The sequence below is a fragment of the Epinephelus fuscoguttatus genome, linkage group LG11, assembly GCF_011397635.1.
Source record: "Epinephelus fuscoguttatus linkage group LG11, E.fuscoguttatus.final_Chr_v1".
Taxonomy (NCBI): Eukaryota; Metazoa; Chordata; class Actinopteri; order Perciformes; family Serranidae; genus Epinephelus; species Epinephelus fuscoguttatus.
Genome location: NC_064762.1, coordinates 14,958,106 through 14,979,961, shown reverse-complemented (window position 1 = coordinate 14,979,961; position 21,856 = coordinate 14,958,106). Strand labels below are relative to the sequence as shown.

The window sequence follows — 21,856 nt, the reverse complement described above, 5'->3', positions numbered from 1 at the left end:
AATGAAAGGTTGCACTTTTTTTTAGTGAAATGATTGTTATATCCTCCAACCACGCAGATCGAGATGGTCAGGTGGGACATTTCCAGGCAAGAAGTAGCCTATTTTATGACACAACAAAAGAGGCTTAAAGAAAATAACGTCCTTTTCTTTAATACCATAAAAGACAGGTTTGGCTGGTGCTCCAAAAATAGCTAAATTTCTAATATTTACTCCTGAGTTCAGGACGGAGACGGACCCTTTGTTGTTCTTTATTCTAATCCACAATATAACCCTAAACCGTATGCCTTTGTTTGTCAACACTTTGCGAGCTAAAACCCCCCGACTTGTTTTAAATTAGGTCATGAAATAATGACTGACAGATAGATAGATGTAGTTTATTGATCCCAAATTAGGAAAATGTTAAAATAAAGTATAATAAAGCACCATGTTATTTCGGTATTACACTGGAGCAGTGATTCAGTGATTCACATATCACACTAGACGCTAGACGAGAGAAATATATGTATCATCACTAGAAAAAAATAAACCTTGGAATACTCTATGAGCTGTTCATCTATCGGTTTAAAAAAAGTTTAATAATTTGACTGATTATAAGGCTTTTTGCTTCTATACAGGACATCTTAATTGTTAAAAATCATAATTAAACAAAGAAATCAGAGGAACAGAAGTAAGATTTCCTCCTGACAACATTATTTTAATAAAAATATTCAAATATGTTTTTGGGGCCTTTTAAGTTGCTACTTTTATCATTATTTTCTTGAACTCTTGAGACCAATAACCCCTGTTTAAAGTCTCAGCGGGGCTGCAGCTAACAATTATTTCAAATATTGATTAATTTATATCTAAAGTGTAACAAAGAGTGAAAAATGCGTCACAGTTTTTTCAGGATACCCAGGTTTAATTGTTAAGAATGTTTGTTTGAATAATATGATACAACAGAAGAGCAACGATACATTTAAAAAGCTGAAAAGAGACCATTTTTTATACTTTTTTTTATACAATTTCTCTCTCTGTCTCTCTTTATGTCTCATTTGGTCATATGGATTACTGCAAATTTATAATGTTGATCTGTTCTATATGACATCTACTGCACGTCTGTCCGTCCTGGGAGAGGGATCCCTCCTCAGTTGCTCTTCCTGAGGTTTCTACCATGTTTTTTTTTGTTGTTGTTGTTTTTTCTTTTCCTTATCCACTGTGAGGGTCCAAAGGACAGAGGGATGTCGTATGCTGTAAAGCCCTCTGAGGCAAATTGTGATTTGTTATATTGGGCTTTATAAATAAAATTGAATTTAATTGAATATTTGGTGATAACATTTAAACAGCTGTCAAAAATGACTGCTGAGCGCATTTTGTTGATCAGTTATATGAGTAACTGTTTCAGTCCTTCATCTCTTGACTGATATCTGAAGTGGATTTAAAGCCAGAAGTCTGTCAACATGTTAAATGAGAGTATGGTATCTAAGTAGCCTCAGTGTTCCTGTGTCAAAGACTGGATGTAATGGGGAACAATTAATGTTGCACTGCGTCTACTTTTGTAATTTGTGGTGTGATTTGTAGTTTTGTTGTTGTGTACTTTTGTATTTATGTGAAACAGTTGACGCCCTGAGATGACAAATGTCAGATACATTCTGAAAGTAAAGTGAAATCAAATCAAAAGTAATTAGAAAAACATGACAAACAAAAATGACAAGGTGATAAAATCAGTACTCACCTTCTTTCAACATGCCCACTTTAAGACATTTCATGAAGCGGCAGGCCTGGCACGACTTGCGTCTCCTTTTGGTGATCTCACACTCGTTGGTGGCGGGACAGCTGTACTCGATATTCCCTGCAGGAGATTAAATAAAAAATATGTTGTTATTAATTCTGTGAGCACAGAAAGGTGAACATCAGCAAATTAGGAGGAATTGGTTTTAGAATTACTGCACAGAAAATGAGACCAATTCAGAAACAGTAAACACCAGGCACACAAAGAGAGTAAGACACACACACACACACACACACACACACACACACACACCTGTCCCAAGGTGACCCCGTGTGACACTCCTGAAGGAGAGGAGGGTTTAGTGGCATTTTGATGGGACATGTAAAAAGCACCTCCCCGCCCTGGAGTCCCACCCCCATTTTGATTCACAGATAAATTAGCTTCATTAATGCAGAGCGTCCTTTCTGCGACGCTCACCACGACCCCATCCAGCCCATCCTTCTTCACCTAAAGGATGATGGGAAAGCTGCCCTCCCTCAACAACACAAGGGCTAAGAGATGGACGCGCAGCAGCAGCAGAGCGCTCTGCATAATGCTCTCCAGTAAAGACCAAGAGCTGCTGTTAAGACTCGCCAATCTAAGGCTCCCATATCATGTAGCAAAGCTCGATGTATTATTCAAGTCCGTCTCGTGGTTGTTGGCTCACTATGGAAATACTCCCTATGCAATTTAATCACTTGGGTCCAAAAAAAGCCCGAAATGCAGACATATTGAACCTGCTGCCATGTAAGCGCTGCCTGTTTCTCTCACCAGGTTCCGGTTAACATTTCTTTTTTTCTTTTGGGGGGGTTCATTACGCAGCCACTTCAAAAGTTGACGTGACCTAAAGAATCCAATGACAAATCCTCTTTCCCAAGTATCCAAATCCCTTGATTGAGTGTTTAAACAATTCCCCGTAAGTCCAGAGATGTATTAATGGTACCTAAAAACAGCAAACCAGGTGTTATCTGTTGCAGTTCTGCCAGAGCTGCCCCCCACAACACACACACACACACACACACACACACACACACACACACACACGTACACACACGTACACAATCCCCTGTTGGTCAAGGAGAAGGTGCCAACATTTGTCAGGATCCCTGGCATCGATGGTGCCAGCAGGGTCACATGCACAGTGAGGGGCCTGGGGCACCGTGCCAGCATGTTGGCAGAGGCTGTGGCTGGTTTCAGGGTGGGTAAAGTCTTTTAAACTGAGAGGCGTTAGCAGAGGGAACATACAGTGGAGTGCTCATGTGTAGAGACACATGCTGTGCTCCAGTTCTTTACTACACACTTTGTTCAGTTTAGTTTACTGCCCTTTAGGTATTATCACAAGTCCATAAAGACAACTGTCATTAAAAACACTAAATTATTTGGCTGTTACAGTGCGACGTCAGAACTGACCATATGCTATTTAGACATGTAGAGAGGACTAAAATGTAGCTGTTACTATGAAACATCAGTCACAAGTAGACCACAACATAGTAATAGGCTCAGAGTTAAAAAAAAAAACCCAAATTTAAAAGGGAAATATCTGAGCTTATCGTGTATTACTGTATGTACTAAATGCCATATTTTGCAGATTGTGCAAAGCTCACTGACTTTGCACCAATTTAATGAGAGTCTTAATGGGAGTTGAATATTTTTGTTTTTACACAGAAAAAGTGACAAAATATAAATAAAATTCACACAAAAGTATGCACACTAAAAGAATGCTTGTTTTTTTGGGATATTGGGAAAACGTGTGTTAATTTCTGAAAATATTTTCATTTTGTAAAGCAGTGGCATTTCATAATCACAGTTTGACTAAGGGCACATGTATTGCATTATTTCCTGTCTGTAAAATATGGTAAAATATTTCCTTTATATTATAATTGCAATCATGAAATTTGGGCACAACTCATTTCGGACAAGTCGAAAAGATGCAATACATGTGCTGACGGATATCAATCAATCTATCTTTGAAATGCCGGTATAAGTTAACGTCACAAAGCAAAAACTAAATGTTTTAATGCCTCATTTTTAATTCTAATACATCAAGGCTGTGTCCGACTGTAAATCTCACCCTGTTCACTAACATGAGTGTGAAATTTATCCTCTATATAGTGTTGTGAAATTTTTCCACAACGCAGCAGATAAAGTAGTGACCATGGCATGAACGCTCTGCAATGCATCATATTTTACTGCTGTTGTGCAACACGACTGTGCACCTGTCAATAACGCTGCAAAATGATGATGTTCTAACTGAAATCTTGATTTACTGCAAACTATAGAGAAACTACAGCGTGTCTGTAATCAGGGTTTCTGCAGCTTTTCAAAAGTCAAATTCAAGCACTTATCAAGGTGCATTCTCAAGCTCTTCCAGCACCTTACAGCTGTAGTAAATTACATATTTAAGAAAGATGGCTCTTGGGTGAACAGTAGCTCAGTTAGGTGGTGTCACATGTACAAAGGCAATGTCTTTGCCGCAGCGGGTTTGATTCCAGCCATGGCCCTTTCTCTCCCCCCTTCATGATTAACCTGTCCCGTTCAATAACGACATCTTAAAAAAAGATGGCTTTTCATCGAGATAATCTGGAAATGTTTGAACCGTTAATCTGTGATGTTCTGGGTGGTAATTTCTTTGCGTTTCTTTTGATTTGTTTCTTTTCCTTGTCCACATGTAAGACCAGGAGATGGCTATAAGGTAACAGGAGCAGCAAGTGATGCTCGAGAGGAGTCAGCGTTATTTTGTGTGAACGGCAAAAGAAATTAGTCTCTCTTCAATTTATTTAATTTCTTTGTGATTTAAATGAGAGTAGTGCGATTACAATTTCATTGATTCAATTTGAAGCATTTCATTCAAAATCCAAGCACTTTTCAATCCTTGAAAGCACCTGAATTTTAATACGGTGTTTTCAAGGATTTCCATCACCTGAATGAAGGGGCTGAATTATTTTAGAAAAGTTTTTTTTTTAACCATTTCTTCTTTTATATATTTTTATTACTGAACATATGAATCAAAAAAATAATAAAATACATAAGATTTTCGTCTGTTTAGTCAAAGTTCATATTCATTTAATATTTTTGGGTTTATTAAAGAAAAAATTTTATAGCTGAATGGATAAAAAATAACCTAGGTGTATGTGTGTGTGTGTGTGTGTGTCCATGATGATGTGTGTATGTGAGGGGGGGTTGCATTAGGGGTCCACAATAGTCTTAAATTGCCTACCTCTAAAAGCTCACTGTCGGCATACCCTCTTAGTTAATCAGGTCTTGTGTCCACCTTTATTTCTCAGAGGACATTTCAGCCACTCTAATATCCTTCCTTAACCTCTCTTATTTTCCCTCTAAATTTTGATATATTATTATGCCATGCTATTATCCACGCACTCATCTCCACTCAGGCTGGACCTCTCCTTGTCCTCCTCCTTTACCGAGGCCGGGACCCCCCTTCCTGATTACCATTCCATTAAAGCGGCTTCTCCTTTCAGTGAATGACCACGTCCCCTGTCCCTTGTCCCTCTGCCTTTTATTTGGAGGACTCCTCGGCGTCTCTCTCCTTTCTCCCCGTCCTCTGTTATTGCCCCGATAACACGTGCCTGAGCTTCTAATTGGCCCCCGTCTCCTCCCTCTTGGGTGTGGGCTGGAGGGGCCCGGGGGCAAAGAACAGATCCACACCTCCCACCCTCCTTTCTCCACTTTCTCCCAATGAAATGCTTGGTTCTTAATTACAGTCACCCAACACTGATTGTTATTGACTGAAACTCCCGCGGCTCAGGACGAATGACGGACAGATTAGGTTCATTATGGGGCTGTCCTCCACGAAGGAGAGCGAGAGGAAGAAGAAGAGAGAGGGGGGAATCTTTGCGAGGCAACACAAAGTCACGCATGAGCACTATTTACAGTCCGTCACTGTGTTGCTGGTCAGACTGAGACACATGCAGACTGTAAATGACCAGAGGAAGCTAGAATGCCAACGTTAGGTTGATTTAAGCCAGTGTAACTTTGTTTCTTTACAGTCTGACTGGTTTGAATTTTTCATTTACTTTCTAAACTTTTAATATTGTAACACGTTGAATGAATCCCTTCAACACACTGACTTCAGCCAGGTAACTTAAATGAGCCAGACGACAGTGAGTGGCTTTAAAGCTACAGTTGGTAAACCGGATGAAGCCACGAGCGAAACGTGTTGTTTGTAACATCTCAAATGATGAAAAAATTAAAAGAAGGAGCAATTCATCCCTCCTATGTGCAGTGTATCTGCTTATTTACTACAGTTGGTAACTTCGACACGTTGAAACTGTCACTACACTCACACAGTACGACATGAGACAAACAATCTGTGGGGAAAATCATGCCCTTCTGCTTACTCTTGTGCCTTGTACCGCTTTTAATGGCCTTGCTGGACTCAATTGTTTTGTACTTTTGCAAAAAATGAAATACATATCAGAGGTAAAAAGATGATGTGAGACCAGCTGTATTGACGTACAAAACAAGCACATAGAAAAGTGTAGACAACAAAAATTAGTCTTCGTATTAATGTGGGACAGCTACAGTTGGTAACTTCTATGAAAATAACTTTTTGAAACTGTCACTATATCCACTGTTTAGTACCTGAGACAGATAGTCTCTTACAAAAATCTAATGACATTTGCAAGAATCCACCACACGCGAACGACAACCAATCAGAGCCGAGGCATCTCTCACGCAGATGTCAATCATGTCGATCACTGCTCATGACCTGCGGTCAAACTGTCAAACTAGGCAGCGCTGATCAAACATGAGTCAAGATTCTGTTACTGCATTGCCTATTTCTCACCTCAGATGTTTCCAGACACATATTTTAGTGCACTGTTTAGCTGTAAAATGAGAAAGTTTGCCCCATTTTTCTGAGAACATTTGAGGTGAGAAATAATCAACGCAGTAACACAATCTTGATTCATGTTTGATCAGCGCTGCCTAGGTTGACAGTTTGACCACAGTTCACAGAGCAATAAACATGATTGACAGCTGCTTTACAGACTCCTCTGCTCTGATTGGTTGTTTTCGTTCACATGTGGTGGAATCTTTCAAATGACTCATGTACTACTCTGTGGACATAGTGACAGTTTCAGCAAATATGACAAAGTTATTTGTAGGTTTAAAAAATATCATATGCTGTCTGTTTGTCAACCATTTATAATGAGAAGACTTATTTTTGTTGTCTCCACTTTTCTTTGTGATTGCTTATTTTGTGTGTCAATACAGCTAGTCTCGTATCATCTTTTTACCTCTGACATGTGTTTCATTTTTTGCAAAAGTACAAAACAATTCAGTTTTATGGATGAGAATCCAACGCAGATCAAAAAAGTTTGTCTGGTGGGAAAAAACTGTATTAACGGGAAGATAATCCAGGCACACAAAATCCAAGAATTCAACAATGATCTCATAGATATATTCCTTGTTATATTTTTGGAGTGCTCACATTGCCTTCTTGTTTAACTTGATGTCAATTTTTAATGTGAACATATACAAGACTTGTGTATTCATGTATAAATATGTATGTCTCACGCATGACTTGCTTAGAACTTTTTTAAGTCTTCCTCCGACATTCACTCATATTTGACAAGACACTAAGGACTTTGATCTTCCATATTGTCGAACTTCCTTTAATCAATATTCATTGAAATACAGAGGACCATCTCTTTGGAACAACCTTCTTTTCGTCTCTGCAATCATCATACACATTATCGTTTTTCAAAAAGCATCTGAAAAGGACTGTGATTTGCAAAGACTCTTAACACTTCATTGAATTATTTGTGATGTTTTTCACCTTGTAAATACTTTTTTGTTTTGTAAATCATATATTTCTAACATTTGTGTATTACTTCTTAGTCTGGATCTCTGATTCAATTATGCAGTCTTTGCTTCTATCTTTTTTTTTTTATGTATGATTGTGGTTATTTAGTAGGGGAGGTACCTTCATAAGCCATTTTGGCTTCTAACCTCTCCTGGACAATATTTTAACTTTGATTTCTTTTTTCCTGTCTTTTGTGATTTTTTTTTTCATTTGATTTTTTGATTTGATTTATTACTTTTGAACTTTTTTTTAACATTTTATTTATTTATTTTAAATGTTTAAAACAAATAAATCAAATCAAAAATCAAATTAAAAAAATGACAAAAGACAGGAAAAAAGAAATGAAAAGTTTCTACACATGTGTGCACATAAATAAATAAACTAAACTGCTGTGCAGCAGTCTGGTTAATACAGCTGACCTGGTTTACAGGAAACATTAATGCTCTCAGTGAAGTTACTGTTTTATATTATAGGAAGATATTACACCTGTAACCAGCTGTGTTGTTGGCAGTAATGCACTTTTATAGTTTTTGCCAACTACCAATAAAAGTCTAGACGGGAATTAAGAAGATGTTTAACTGTTTAGACTGATCACATTCATCGAGGTCTCGCTAACCTGCTGTCCAGCTCCATGTCTACGGACAACATATCCTGCAGATAAAATTCAAAATTCTGCATTTTACTTTGCAGCATATTATCTCTGTCCTAGTGATTACTCTGGACGAGCTCCCACACATGGCAGAGTCGATGCCAGACGTACGATTCACATGCAGATTTACAGTCTGGGCCTAATGCCTGCTGTAGACTCTCGTAATCACTACCTTGTATTAGTCCCGTAAGAGCAGACGGTTGCATACCAGCACTGAGGAATACGCGGAGCACATGACAATCAGGTCAATATGTTTTTGTGGCAATCACAACTGTCATGGTAAAGCTAATAAAAAGTCTTTAGAGTTGACATGGAAAAAATAGCACACAGCTGTTAGAGCACACCTGGGTTAAAGGGTTAACACATTCTTAGCAGAATATTTAACCACCTGGGAAATTACAGAAAATCAGATTATTCTCAGGTTTAACTGGGAGCGTTCAGACTCAGGTAAGTCAGTGAGAGCTGAAAGAGGAAGTGGGAAATACCTTGTATCGTCCTTTTGAAAAAGGCTTTGCAGGCCTCACAGGAGGCCACACCGTAGTGGTACCCCGAAGCAATGTCACCACACACCAGGCACAGCCTCTTGGGAATGGCATTGAGCATGTACTCGCACTTGATCGACGAGTCGTCCGCCACGACGCCGGAGCACTCCTCGTAGCGGCGTAGGCAGGCGGCGCCGCCTCCGAGCATGCCTGGGTTGAACATTGGTGGGGAGTCCAGGGCGTGCGAGTGTCTGCTGCTGCTGTTCACGTAGCCGCCGCTGGCGTCGGAGTTGCCGCTGGGACTGTGGTGGCTGCCGGTGTCTACTAGCGAGGAGGATGGACTGGAGGGTTCGGTTTTGACGTAAGAACCACAGCTGGATGATAAGTGTCGGTCCTCAGCGGGCATTCTGGTTAGCAACCTGGGTAAAACACACACAGAGCGAGAGCTGAGGTCAGTTTTGGTGAGGGACAATATCATGCAAACTGGGAAGCAATTCAGGAATTGAGAGGAAAAATTGTTCTTGGCTGATAAAAGAACATCTTTAAAGATATCAAATGAGAGGACTCTGCGAGGCCAAACTGCTTCCTAATTTTCTTAACTCGTCATGTATCTTTCAATTAAAGCAAAAAAACTGAAGACACACATCTTTCAAACACCATCAGCGATATGGAAATAGAGCCTGTTTACCTCGCATGCAAATAAGCACTGATTTTGTGAGACACAAAGACTCTCACATGAAAGCAAATGTACATCAGAAAACTGCAGTATCAGTGAAATTATCACCACTAACAAGCCTGACAAGATGCACTGAGCGCTGCTTTCTTCCATCATCTCCTGATCATTCTGCGAGAGATTCATCAGCTGTGATGGAGCGCGCAGCTCCGTCTCAGTTTGATAGATTATGTTACAGACACAACCATTTATGTGTTGGAATGCCAAGTGATATACTACAGCAGCTTATTTCTCTCAGGCAAAATGGTAACTAACGACCATGTCAACAGATGCCCCATACATCTTGCAAACAATGCCCACAATTGGTCGGCTGCCAGAAGTAAATGAATGAATGAAACTTCAGAAGGCTGTTAATGGACAGAGAGAGGTGTTACACTCAGCATATGGAGGATCATGGGTAATACATGACCCAATCAATAGTCCCAGTTAGTTTGCCAAAGGACGGTGCCGGGTTACAGTGGATTTAAGTGAGAGGTTGGAGAGGCTGAGGAAGAGGCGCTGACCTGGGATTAAGTTCCGTGATCCCAAATTTCATCAGAAAAATTGGGAAAAGACAGAGTTAATGGAAAACAACAGACTTATGGACAAAAAGTACTTGTTTCAGCCAGATAATTACCAAATATGATCAGATGTGAGCAAAAACAAAAGGTTCTCAGAGGAGTTCTTGCACTGCTGCATGCTTTCTTCAGTTGTATTTTAGAAAGGGAACATTTTTCATAGCAGATTTTATTTCTAGAGCTTAAAGGCTGATTAAGAATTTTCAGACTTGGACCCTATTTTCCCATGTTTTTGTGTGTAAGTGACTAATGTAAACAATTTTTTAAAATGGTCCACTATTGACAGAAACTGCTGCAGCCACAGCAGCTTAACAGGCTGAAATATAATCCCAACGGGCAATTGGGCACTATCAATTTACGTCCAGTAAAAATGTTTGTTTTTGCCACTGACAGGCTCTGAGTGTTATAAGAAGCTTCTAACAATGTTATGAAAGGAATCCCTACAGGGAAAAGAACATATGTCCTTACCTTTTGCTGGTGTGTTTGTTATTGTGACCAAGTCTCGCTCAAGGAGAAGTCTCCTTCTGAAATCTCATGGACCTTTTTGATTGTCGAAATCAGGTGAATATTCAGCCATGACACTGAAAATCTTTCAGATAACACTATGCTACACTTCCTGTACTGTTTACACATCCTCAATTTTATTTATTCTGTACGTTGCTGGACCTGGGTAATGGATTTAGTTCCCTCGTGTATTTTCTTTCATTTTTGAAACTGAACCTTGAACCTTGAACAAACTTTGTCCAGCACTCCTCTTTCCAAATCTCACTAATGTTTCCACCGTTGTTTTTCCTGTAACAAGTCACCTGTCGTGGAATTTCAGAACAAGACTTCTCCTTGAGTGATACTTGGCCACAAAAACAATCACACAAGTGAAAGATAAGGAAAGTGTTTCATTTCTCTGTTGGGGTCCTTTCCACAATGTTGCCAGACACTTCTAATAACAATCTGAGCCTGTCGGTGGCAAAAACAAACACTTTTAGTGGATGTGAATTGATGTTGCACAATTGCCTTTAAGAACCACATTGTAGCCTGTTTCACTGCTGTGGCTGCAGCGGTCTCTCTCAACACTAGACCAGTTTCAGACATTGTTGTCTCCATTCACAGACCTTTCTTAGAAATTACATTTAAATACAATTGATCAAAAGCAGAAAATATGTTTCAGGAAAATGTAAGGCTCAGCAAATTTTGTCTTCTCTTAACATAATGCGGATATGTTGCTAATTAATGTATCTGGCAAGTCGCAAAACTGTTGAAACTGGATGTATCACCAAAACGTTCACTCAAGTATTTTAGTTATTTTCCAACAAAACAGGCAATGTTACGAAACAGTATCCATTGAGCACCATATCACCATTTATATCAACATTTAACCAAAATTATGTTCTTTCCCTACCCTTAACCAAACTGCTCTTGTTGCCTAAACCTAAGACAGGAGTCTGGACATGAACGTGAAGTTCTGCTGTCAAGGTCCTGCACTTTGTACGCCCGCCATCCTCCCTGACCACGTCTCTCAGAAGCCTGCACAGTAGCTGAATGTAGTGTTTTGCCACCTGAACATAATCTAGACAGCGATAACGGTGCTACAACAATGTAATTAAGAAAGCAGTTTAGTAACATACAAATGTGATATCCAGGAGACGGGGTTGTGATCCATCAGTTAGACACAAAAACATGAGAATAGGGTCCAGGTTGAAAAATATATACGTTTCTCTTTAAAGAGGACACAGCTCTTTATTGGCCACGTAAAGTTTTATGAATGACGTTATGTACTTTCTGAAAAATGTCTCATAAATCCACGAAAGCTGGGCATAAATAACAGCAACTACCACTGCTATTGTGGGACAATAATTTCTCTTCCAGCCAGCACAGCCTCTGCACTGTATGCTGTTTAACTTGCAGTAGCTTCAATAACATCCTCTCAAACAAAGCATGAAATGAGGCCTGGATCTGTGTTAGAACTGCTGGCTCTGTCCGTCAGAGTTGGTGCTGATCTAACACAACTTGAGCCCTACGTGCTTGCGAGTCGCAAACACTGGGTGAGAACAGTGGAGAACCATGTTAAGAATGTCTGAAACTAACAGGAAGCTAATGCTGACCAGATCCCTCTGAACTTGTTGCCTCTCTGCTGCCAGGGGGCCGCCCCCGAAATTTTGGTGTTGTGGCTAGGAATGTATTTTCCCTCGGCTGCCTCTTTGCATAAGTGTTTAAATAAAGCCATGAAGTCATCAGGCCCCCGACAACATGAAACCTCTCTTTTAACTGCTAAGGGGTAGCGAGTGCAGGGAGGAAGGAGGAGGGAGGAGGAGATAGCCTCTACCCCTGGGCCCAGATCAGATCTATTGATCCTCTGCTTCCTTCCTGTTCCAGATGAGGCATGAAAAAATAAACCCTCCTCTTACGGGTCCCAGACATTCCTTATGCATTTTTAATCAGTCAGGACTGTTAACATAGTGCGAGATGGAGCGATACATTATGTTAGTCTTCATTCTGAGGCTATGGCGGTTTATAAAAGATTCACATGGCTCATGTTAAATCTTGTTAGCGATCAGCATGCACCTATAGTCAATCAGAAGGTATATTTTCTCCCATCTGAGGGAATTGGAGAGAGCGGCGTGGTAACAGTTAATACATCATCGCAGCCAGATAGGGGGATTCCCTATGGAATAGTACATTGTGGCATATGTAAAAAGTAGTTCATTCCCCACTTAGCACACAGTAACGCTGGGGAGATGTTTTTTGTTAGGTTTAATGGAAATTTCTAATGGGTCCTTTCAAATCTGTCGAAATGAAATAATGGCATGAACCACCAATTCGCGCCGACAGAAATAGCTTCATAGTTTCATAATTTGGTTTCTTCCTCTTATTATAAAGAGACAGAGTTTTCTAAGCGCAGGCTGACTCTCCTCAACCCGCCCTGCTCCCTTGGCAACACACACACACACACACACACACACACACACACACACACACACACTCTCAAACACGCATTGCACCTAATATCTAATGGGGTGGTGTTTGCTCCGCCGCGCAGAAAAATGGTACAAACCGAGCAGACAAGCAAGACTCATCAGACAGACGTGAAGGTCACCTGCCTTCTCTGCTCTGCTGTTGTTAGAGGCCCAGACGGTCCCACAATGGACGCCTCGGAGCAGCAGCAGCAGCAGCGGCAGCAGACACGGGTTTCAGTCTGTCCACCACACTGGAAGAAAGACAGCGACTCCATGCAAAAAAACAGAGAGCTGTCCGTAATGTGTAACATGAGCGAGACGCTGCCTGACATACTGAGCACGCTCACATCAGTGACCACTGTTTTTTTTATTATTATTTTTATTTTGGAGCCAAAGTGTGATGGGTGTGAAAATGTCCCACCAGAGCAGCTTAAAATCTCAAATGTTTGCCTGTGTGTGTGTGTGTGTGTGTGTGTGTGTGTTTTGGCATGCCTCCCCATGCTGGCAGTGTTGCAGATCCCCTGCTTCCCTACATAAATCCTGAATCCATCCACCTCTTCCCTAAACCATGAAATATGTTTTCCAGCCTCTGAATTTCTGCGCTATAAATTTTAACCAGCAGTCACACAAAAAAACAAAAAAAAATCTAAAATGCATATTCAAAGCAATCCTCCACAATGACCTCATGCTATCCTTGGCTCGACGAGCGAAGGGTTAAAAACCCCACTCTCCATATTTTACTATGTATTTTCCCACTGAAGGGAAATATTATTGTTAAGCTTGGGGTTAAGCTTGTTGCAAGGAACACAGCGTAAATCATGGCGCTGAACACACAGCCGAACATGGAAGCCGCAGAAGGACAGAGGCAAGGAGCCATGCATGAAATTAGTTCATTAATCTTTCTATGATAGGCTGTCCTTGTTTGGGGCAAACTCTATCAGCTTTAAACTGAGTGCCCCTTCCTGCCTGACACATAGATTACACTGTTAGTCCGCAGCCGGGGTGTCTGGGAAATGAATGGTCATGTGAGCGGGAAAATGGGGTAGCGTGTGTCGCCCAAGTGTTAAGTAGTAACAACAACAAGCGCGTGACACGGCGTTGGCACAAATGAAGGTCATCAAAAAAAAATGTGTGCGTTCTGAAATTTAAATGCATTTACACGCTGCAGCGGGTCGTTTTTTTTTTAGAGAAAAGACATTTGTCAAAATACATTTTAAAGCACATTTTAAGGTTATTTGCTACAATAGAAATGGACGATTATTAAAATCTGCAAGTTGTGCATGTCTTCATCATCTTAGGCTGTCTGCTCAAACCTTGCAGCTGCAGGTAATGCACCTAAATCACAGCTTCTCAGCCATAAATATTACATATAACTCTCCAATTATACCTATCAAGTCTGAATTATTGCATTAATATACCTCCTTAAGTTCTGTTAGGTCTGCTAATCAGTGTCTGCTGGATGAGACGATGCATTTCCTGTCTTTGTTTCTAAACTGTGGAAGAGTTTACCTCAATCAATCTGCATTTAAACAAAACATCTCTCAAGACTTACTTTTTTTACTTGTTTTTTTTTTATCTTATGAATGGATGGATTATTGTCATTATATTCAGGTACAATTAAATTTTGCAAGGCTTGTCTCAGTAATTAAAATAATATATAATAAAACAAATAAATAAAGCAGTGAAAAAGCTGCAACAGCTGCATCTAAAGACTTGTGCAACTACAACTTTAAAAATAAACTAAAATAAAAAACGCTAGTTAAATTAAATTTACATTAAATCATTAAATCTACACACACATGTTGAAGTATGTGTGCATTCAGTGTTTCACCAGGCTGCAAGACAGGGAAAATAAAGTTCAGGGCTGCAGCTGAAGTTTAGTTTCATTGATTAATCTGCAGATTATTTTGACCGAAAATAGCGACAGATCTCCACTGCAAGTTTTGTAAATGTCTTCATATGTCTTGTTCTGTCGAACCAACAGTCCAAAACTCAAGAATATTTAATTTATTATTTGAAAGAATAAGAAAAGACACCAAATATTCAAAATTGAGACACTGGAATCATTGAATGTTTGCTATCATTGCCTTAAGAAATTCATTAAATGATTGATTTATAATAATTTTCTATAATAATTAATTTTCTAATTGTTTCAGCTCTAATTAAGTTAAAGCTAAAAAGTTTGCATTTCGTGCATTTATTATGAAGGACTCTGTCAATTTTCTGCAGTAATTACTCTAAATGCACTTATTTTGCCGCCCGATTAAGTTCCACAACTCAAGAGGCACAGCCGTAGATTTCGGGGGGACGCACAGGGTCAACGTCCCCCTCAATATTTAGAACATTCACTTTCCCCCAGTAAAAACACAAAAGTAGCAGGACTTTTATTTTGACAAAAGTAAAGACACAATTTGGTGCACAAATTTCACCAGACTTCAGGAAACTAAGTGTTTGACGCTCAAAATTTCCTCCGTTTTCACATCTGTCCGCCACAATGTTGAAACTACACCTTCGCCCTTGGAAGAAGGCCATGGGACACGGCTGAAAGCCCTGAGAATAACTAAGTTGACTTTAGAGTATTTGCTACGGATTTGTGTCCTGAAGTTGGAAAAACAAACACCATGATCTTTGTAAATATTGTTCTGATGTACAATTAAAATTTGACTTTTAAGTTGCCGCTCCTGACCAAGTTGGCGAGTTCAAGTGCAATGCTTGTGCTGCATGGTGGATTTACTTTGTTTCTGCTCCTCTGTCTCTCTGACACACACACACACACGCACGCACGCACGCACGCACGCACGCAGAACTTCCAGCATATGGCCTCTTCAATGTCACTGCCACGAGGAGAGATTGCATAGATTTCCCACATGGATGATGTCTCCTTACCTGGAGTATCAACCCCCATCTACATACACGTCCACCACCTCCAGGAAATTGCTCTCCCTGCAAAGTCAAACACACCCCTAACTGCCTTTTAAAAAGAGACAGAAGAAGGAGGTTATGGGGGAGAAAGAATAAACGAGCGGAGACTTAAGCCGTCATTGGGAATCAGAGGGGGACTCATGAGGGACAGTTACGATATTGATTTCATAAATAAACAGAGATGGCCATCGATCCTAATGTTATTTTGCATTTCAATTACTGCCCAGAAACATAACCTTCAAACGTCTGCTCCTCCACAGTAATAACATCCACTGATAATCACAAGCGAGTCTTGTCCGGCGCAAATTGGCTTTTCTCTCTCTCTCCCTCTCTCCCTCTTTTTTTTTTCCAAATGTGTAAATGACACAACTTTGCATTTGCCTAATGGTATTAGGGCATGGGCTGAATTTCAAGTGAGACTCAAGCTGATACAGTAAGCGCTCCGGTCAATTGACACAATGCAAATTAACGTGGTGAAGAGGAATTAAGTTCACAATGTGAGACCTCGTGAAGTTACGATGAGGCCCATTAAATTAAACATGCCGGCTGACCCACACTCCATGATTAGACGCACCGCTCCTTCTTCTTATTCTTCTTCTGTGTGTTAATTTCATTTGATCAATAAAACAAACTAAGAAGTCCTCTCTGCTGCCTGCATTTTGCCCGAGCACATGAAAGACACATTCACGTTTTGATTGAATAGCGGCTGCACACACACACACACACACACACACACACACACACACACACACAAAAAAGGCGTCCATCTACATCCTGATGAATTCAGAGTCCTTGACGGGCTGCCTAAAGGATATATCTATATCAAGAGGGGGTCATGACATGTAATGAAGTTATTTCTCCTCTGGTGCCGTCACACAGAGCTGGGCTGGACCCTTGTATGCAGCAGCCATCGCCATTAATAAACACGTCAGGCTGAACACTCCTCTTTTTTTAAAACCTAAGATTATTTTTCTTTCATTTCTCCTCAAAAACTTCAAGCTGGCGGTGAAAGAGAACTTGGACACAACACAGCCACAGTCCCACCACCTGCTCCCTCCGTCCATCAGTGGACCTCACGTTCAATTGATTTCACTGCTCCAATCAGCCAACTGTCAAACTACAAGATGCGTTTTTAATCATTTTGATACAACAGCGGCCATGTTTTAAAATGCAGCGTTAGCGGTTTGCATGCTGTGCAGAAAGGTGCGCTGGGAGCAGCCAAATTTGTCCACTCACTGGAGTGATTAGGCAGAATGTAAGACGCTGGCCCTCACACGTAACAAACAACATCTGCAGGAATGTTACCAAGATCCAAAATTCAAGTCAAAATGCTTGTGACGAATACACAAATGCAGCGATAGAAACTAAATTTGTGAGTAATATATCAAGTATTTCATAAATTTCTGTTTAAAAATCCTCCTTTCAGTGTGTTTTTTGTGTAGCAGATGTTTTTTGAGGGGAACGTTTTTGATTTCAAGTTAAAAATCTCAACTTTGAGATACACAATACAACATACTACACTTCAGTAGTAAATAATCAACTCCAGGAAATATACTCAAGGTTTAAATATTGTGCTATTTTCTAATTAAGCTGAAATTTTCCAGCTTATCTAAAAATATTTTCTCTTTATTTTTTATACATATCTTAAATATCAACTTTGTTTTTTTTCCTATGAAGTGGAATTATTAAGTCCCAGTTAACAGTTTATTAAAAATTCTATTTTTTTTTTATATTAACGACACTAACGTGACATTATAAACACATTACGACCATAACTCATCTAATAAACGCAGATGAACGCATGATAAGATGTGTTCCTTCTAACAGACACGGTCAGGTGTTCCCATGATATGACACCGCTAAAATTAGATCCCAGGTCAGTGTGTGATTCTTTGGTCTCATCCGTATGTGCACGGACATGTATATGTGTATGTGTCAGTGACTCTGTGTGTGTGTGTGTGTGTGTGTGTGTGTGTGTGTGTGTGTGTGTGTTTGTGCATAAATTTGACGGCTTGTGCTAACGCGTTCCTGTTGGTTTGCTCATGAAGGGCACCTATGGGAGCAGCAGGTGGAACGAGAGATGTGATTTATTTGAGCAAACTGAACATAAACAGCATTTTGAACTTCAGGTGTAAATGGTGCACTTGTCAAAACTGCTATTGTTAAACATACTGAAACTGTGGCTGATCACAGAGTCATGGTGAAGTTGATGATTTTAAATTTAACGATGACTTGATAAACATTTAAAAAAATGATGATTTTCATTCGTATTGAAGGTTTAAAATTCTTTTTTGTGTCTATTAAAGAGTGTCTAACATGAAAAAACTCTCCTGAGGTTTTTCAAATCATGTCACCTGACTGAAAAAGTTAAGGTAATTGATGAGACAGATTTTAATAATAGATTACACACTTTAATTGACTGTGGACCAGTTTGTACTTACTGTATAGCTGCGGGTTATTTGGATTACGGTTACACACCAATTTGCTTAAAATTTATTTAAAGAAACACTAAAACAGTCTCTTATGTGCATATTTTGTAAAGATTAAATCATAATTTCCAAACACTGAAACACATAAGCACATTAAAATATTACATGTATGTATCATCATTTTTTTTTTAATTTTAATGTGGCATAAAACATCTCTTAACTGTGAGTAACTCCATTTTATCACTGAAAATATATACAGATATATGTGTGCATGTGTATTTATGAAATAATTCTAGCAATAAGCTAATGTTAGTCTGCTGGTGGGAGAGCATATTAGCCTCCTCAGCAGAGACGTGGCGTGAGGGCTGGACACAGCAGTCGTGGGACCTCTCACCTCTGGCCAGTAGGCTGGTCGTCAGGCCAAAAGTCCTCAAGGGGATTATTAATAGCCAGACGTTACTAAGCACAGCTTTATGTCACACTGGAAGCACAGATTTACAAGAACACGGTCAACTACAATTACTTCCAGGTGGTAAACTGTGTGTGACAGCGTCGTTAACATACTTACAATCATTTATATCACATACTGTAGCTGTTGTTACGATGCTGTTTGATAAAGAGAGTTTTTACTACTATAAACTGCAGTTTAAAGTAGAAACAGGCTGTTTTATAAAAGCTTTATCATTGTTTCCTCTCATTAAATAAACTTTAATCAACGTACAGAAGCAGGTTAAACTAACTCGGGGAGATATCAGTAATAAGCAGAACAAATATGCAGAGTGGTGACTTCGTACACAACATTATGGGGTTTTTAGGTGATGCTGAAGAGTTGAATGTGACCTAACGATCCTGCACTTATCAGAGGAAACAATCTGAAAGCATCCACACTGAATGCAACCATTCATATATACATTTACGTGTACATGCATGCACAAACGCAACCACCTCCTGGCTCGCCAAAACACACATGCATACTTTCTGTGTGTCCACTTCTGCAGATATCTACACACGCAGATACACACAAGCATTCAGTCCCACAAGCAGCACACACACACACACACACACACATACGCATCACAAAGACCTGGCCCAGGGTCAGCAGCGTCATATTGTTACGTTCATTTTTTAATCATTTAAATTCAACTTTAATTGTTAGAAAATATATAATAATGTAGAGCACGCAGGTTTAATTGAACGCATGTGTACGAAATGCAGTTTTACAGAGTCTGGAAATTGATGACCGTGCCAAAAAGAAGAGCTCGGAGGTTGTGCAGGCTTTTTAAACTGCAGTGCAACCTGCACAGGAATTACAATACTGAGGGTCAAACACTACACTCCAGAAACTATTTCTATGTGTCCACTGAGAAATTAGTGTGATTAATTTGACTGTTGTACATAAAGTAATTTCACTGCACTCTTGCAACAATTTGAGTTATCAATATTGTCAATCTTACTCTTTATCTGTTACCTGAGTGCCATTTTCTTTGCTAGTACAAACTAAAATACAACATAAAGTGAATGTAAAAACATTTTAAATGCAGCACGAGGTCACTGCAACGTGTTTAAAAGCTACAAATACTATTAAATACTTGTCACTAATCCCTCTTAATGACAGCAGCTACTTTTACGTGCACAAATGTGTCATCATTTCTCTGCTAAACAAATACAGCCTGATGTTATTTCAGTTTTTAACTCTACAGAAGGAGTTTCTTTTCATGCCTCGAGAGTCTTGTGAAGAGTTTCCAATATTCCTAATCACAGTCCTGTAAAAAGTGTTAAGCAGGTTAAACCTTTCCAATCCCATCTACAGCTTAACATTAAGAGGATCCCAGTAAAGGGTCTCCCCGTCCACTCATATCTGCTCAGGAGGGGAGCGTCTTTCCAGGCATGCAAGGAATGAGGTAATGAAATAAAGAGCTGGAGCTTCTTGCTGTAGAACAAACAGCTCGATCCCTGTACTTAGGAACTAAATTCACCGTGACAATATGCATATGCAAAGCGGGCGGCACTTTAATGTTATTAAAACAGAATGAAGTGCGTTTGCTCTACATAACCTGCCACTTTAGAGATGCTCAAATCCCTTCTATGCTTTCATCATAAGCGGCAAAATTAAGTGCAAAAACAACAGAAAATGTGAGTAAAGCTTTAACCAGGCAGGCAGTTACTCTTATCTGCCTCTCAAGAACACACACTCTCACACACACTGGGCGACAGTACAGTCACAGTTCTCTTTCCCTGGGACGCCGGCGGACACCGGCTGCTGCCAGAGGATAGTCGTCTGGATATCGTCCGCATTAATCTGCCTCTGGCTCTACCCTGTGGCTGAGGTTAAACCCTGGATCCTGATGCAGAGCTAGACAGCTGTAGGGCAACCGTCCGACCTGGACTCCCCGCGGGCTACGCTACCGCAGCCTGACACCACTGAGCTCTGCTGTCCCGTACACGGGGAGGAGGTGGAGCTGACATAATGTGAGGAACTCCCTGGTTTTGAAACTACTTTTTTATGCATGAGAGAATGTTTTCCTCACCTTTTTAATAAAGATAGAGACAAAGAAGTAAATGGAAACAACAGTAGAGATGAGAAATAAACAGAGAAGAAGAATAGATGTGTAAATGGATGCACCTACTGGTTGTGGTAGCAGAGAGGGTCAGGGATGCACAGTTCGGAAACATCCATCAGTCCACGTTAAGCATTCCAGGTGTTGCAATAAAAAAACAGATAAACAAACAGCTGGGGGAAAAGCTGGAGGAGGAGATCAGTTCCTAAGTCTCCACATATCTTGATGAAATGTTGGTCAGGTGTTCCTGGGTGTTGTCTCCCCTCCCTCCCCTGTTCAACACACACACACACACACTCACACAATAAAAAAAACCCTGCTCTGCCTCGGCCCGACAAACTCCAGTCTGCACAGGTGCTGCACACTCAGGCTCAGGAGTACGTGTGGAGAGAGGAAGAGTGGTGGTGATACAGAGAGAAGAAGAGGAGGAAAAAACCTGAGGCAGAGATGAAGAGAGAGGGAAGAGGAAGTGTGGAGAAGAGGAGAAAGATCAGAGGAGGTGATGGAGAGAGAAAGAGAGAATAAAAGACGGACACAGATGGATGGAGAGCAGCAGTGGTGAGAGCGCACTCAGGCTGAGTAAGTCAGTGAGGGGATTGAGTCTCCATTGAAGTCATGGGGGCTCTTTAAGAGCAGGGAGGAGTGGTTATGTGCATACGGAGCTGCTGCCATTGGTCGGTGTCAGGAGGGCTGTCCTGAGAGCAGCCAGTGGGGATGAAAGATTACTGAGATGGGACGAACTAATGAGGGACCAGTCGGTGTCCAGTCATTCACAAGGGAGCGCTGCAAAACACATGTAGACCCCCACAGATAGATATAAATAAACAGTGGATGTAGATTTAGATAGAGAGATGAGGAGTTTCTTTGGAGTCACAGCTCCAGCTGCAGAATGAACTGAAGCAGTAATTGACAAGCAGCAGAAGTAGCTGAGGGCGCTTTAAACGGGTCTGTTTACTGTGCTTTAAAAGGCTCAGTGCCAGCTTACAGAGCTAAACTGTTCC

At 40.3% G+C, this 21,856-nt stretch overlaps 1 protein-coding gene across 6 annotated transcripts in view; it reads right to left on the bottom strand.

Annotated features, from left to right (window-relative positions):
* The window catches only part of esrrgb (estrogen-related receptor gamma b), a 208,110-nt gene that overhangs the window by 30,502 nt on the left and 155,752 nt on the right, over positions 1-21,856 (bottom strand). For 3 of the 6 annotated variants that reach the window (XM_049589434.1, XM_049589435.1, XM_049589437.1), the window contains 2 exons: positions 8,709-9,124; positions 1,712-1,828 (listed from right to left, as the gene is read on the bottom strand). In XM_049589434.1, the coding sequence (XP_049445391.1) occupies positions 1,712-1,828; positions 8,709-9,124 (533 nt within the window). Of the gene's footprint in view, positions 1-1,711; positions 1,829-8,708; positions 9,125-20,514; positions 20,632-20,920; positions 21,425-21,856 lie in introns of those variants that run through there. The other 3 variants (XM_049589433.1, XM_049589432.1, XM_049589438.1) reach the window with 3 other exon arrangements.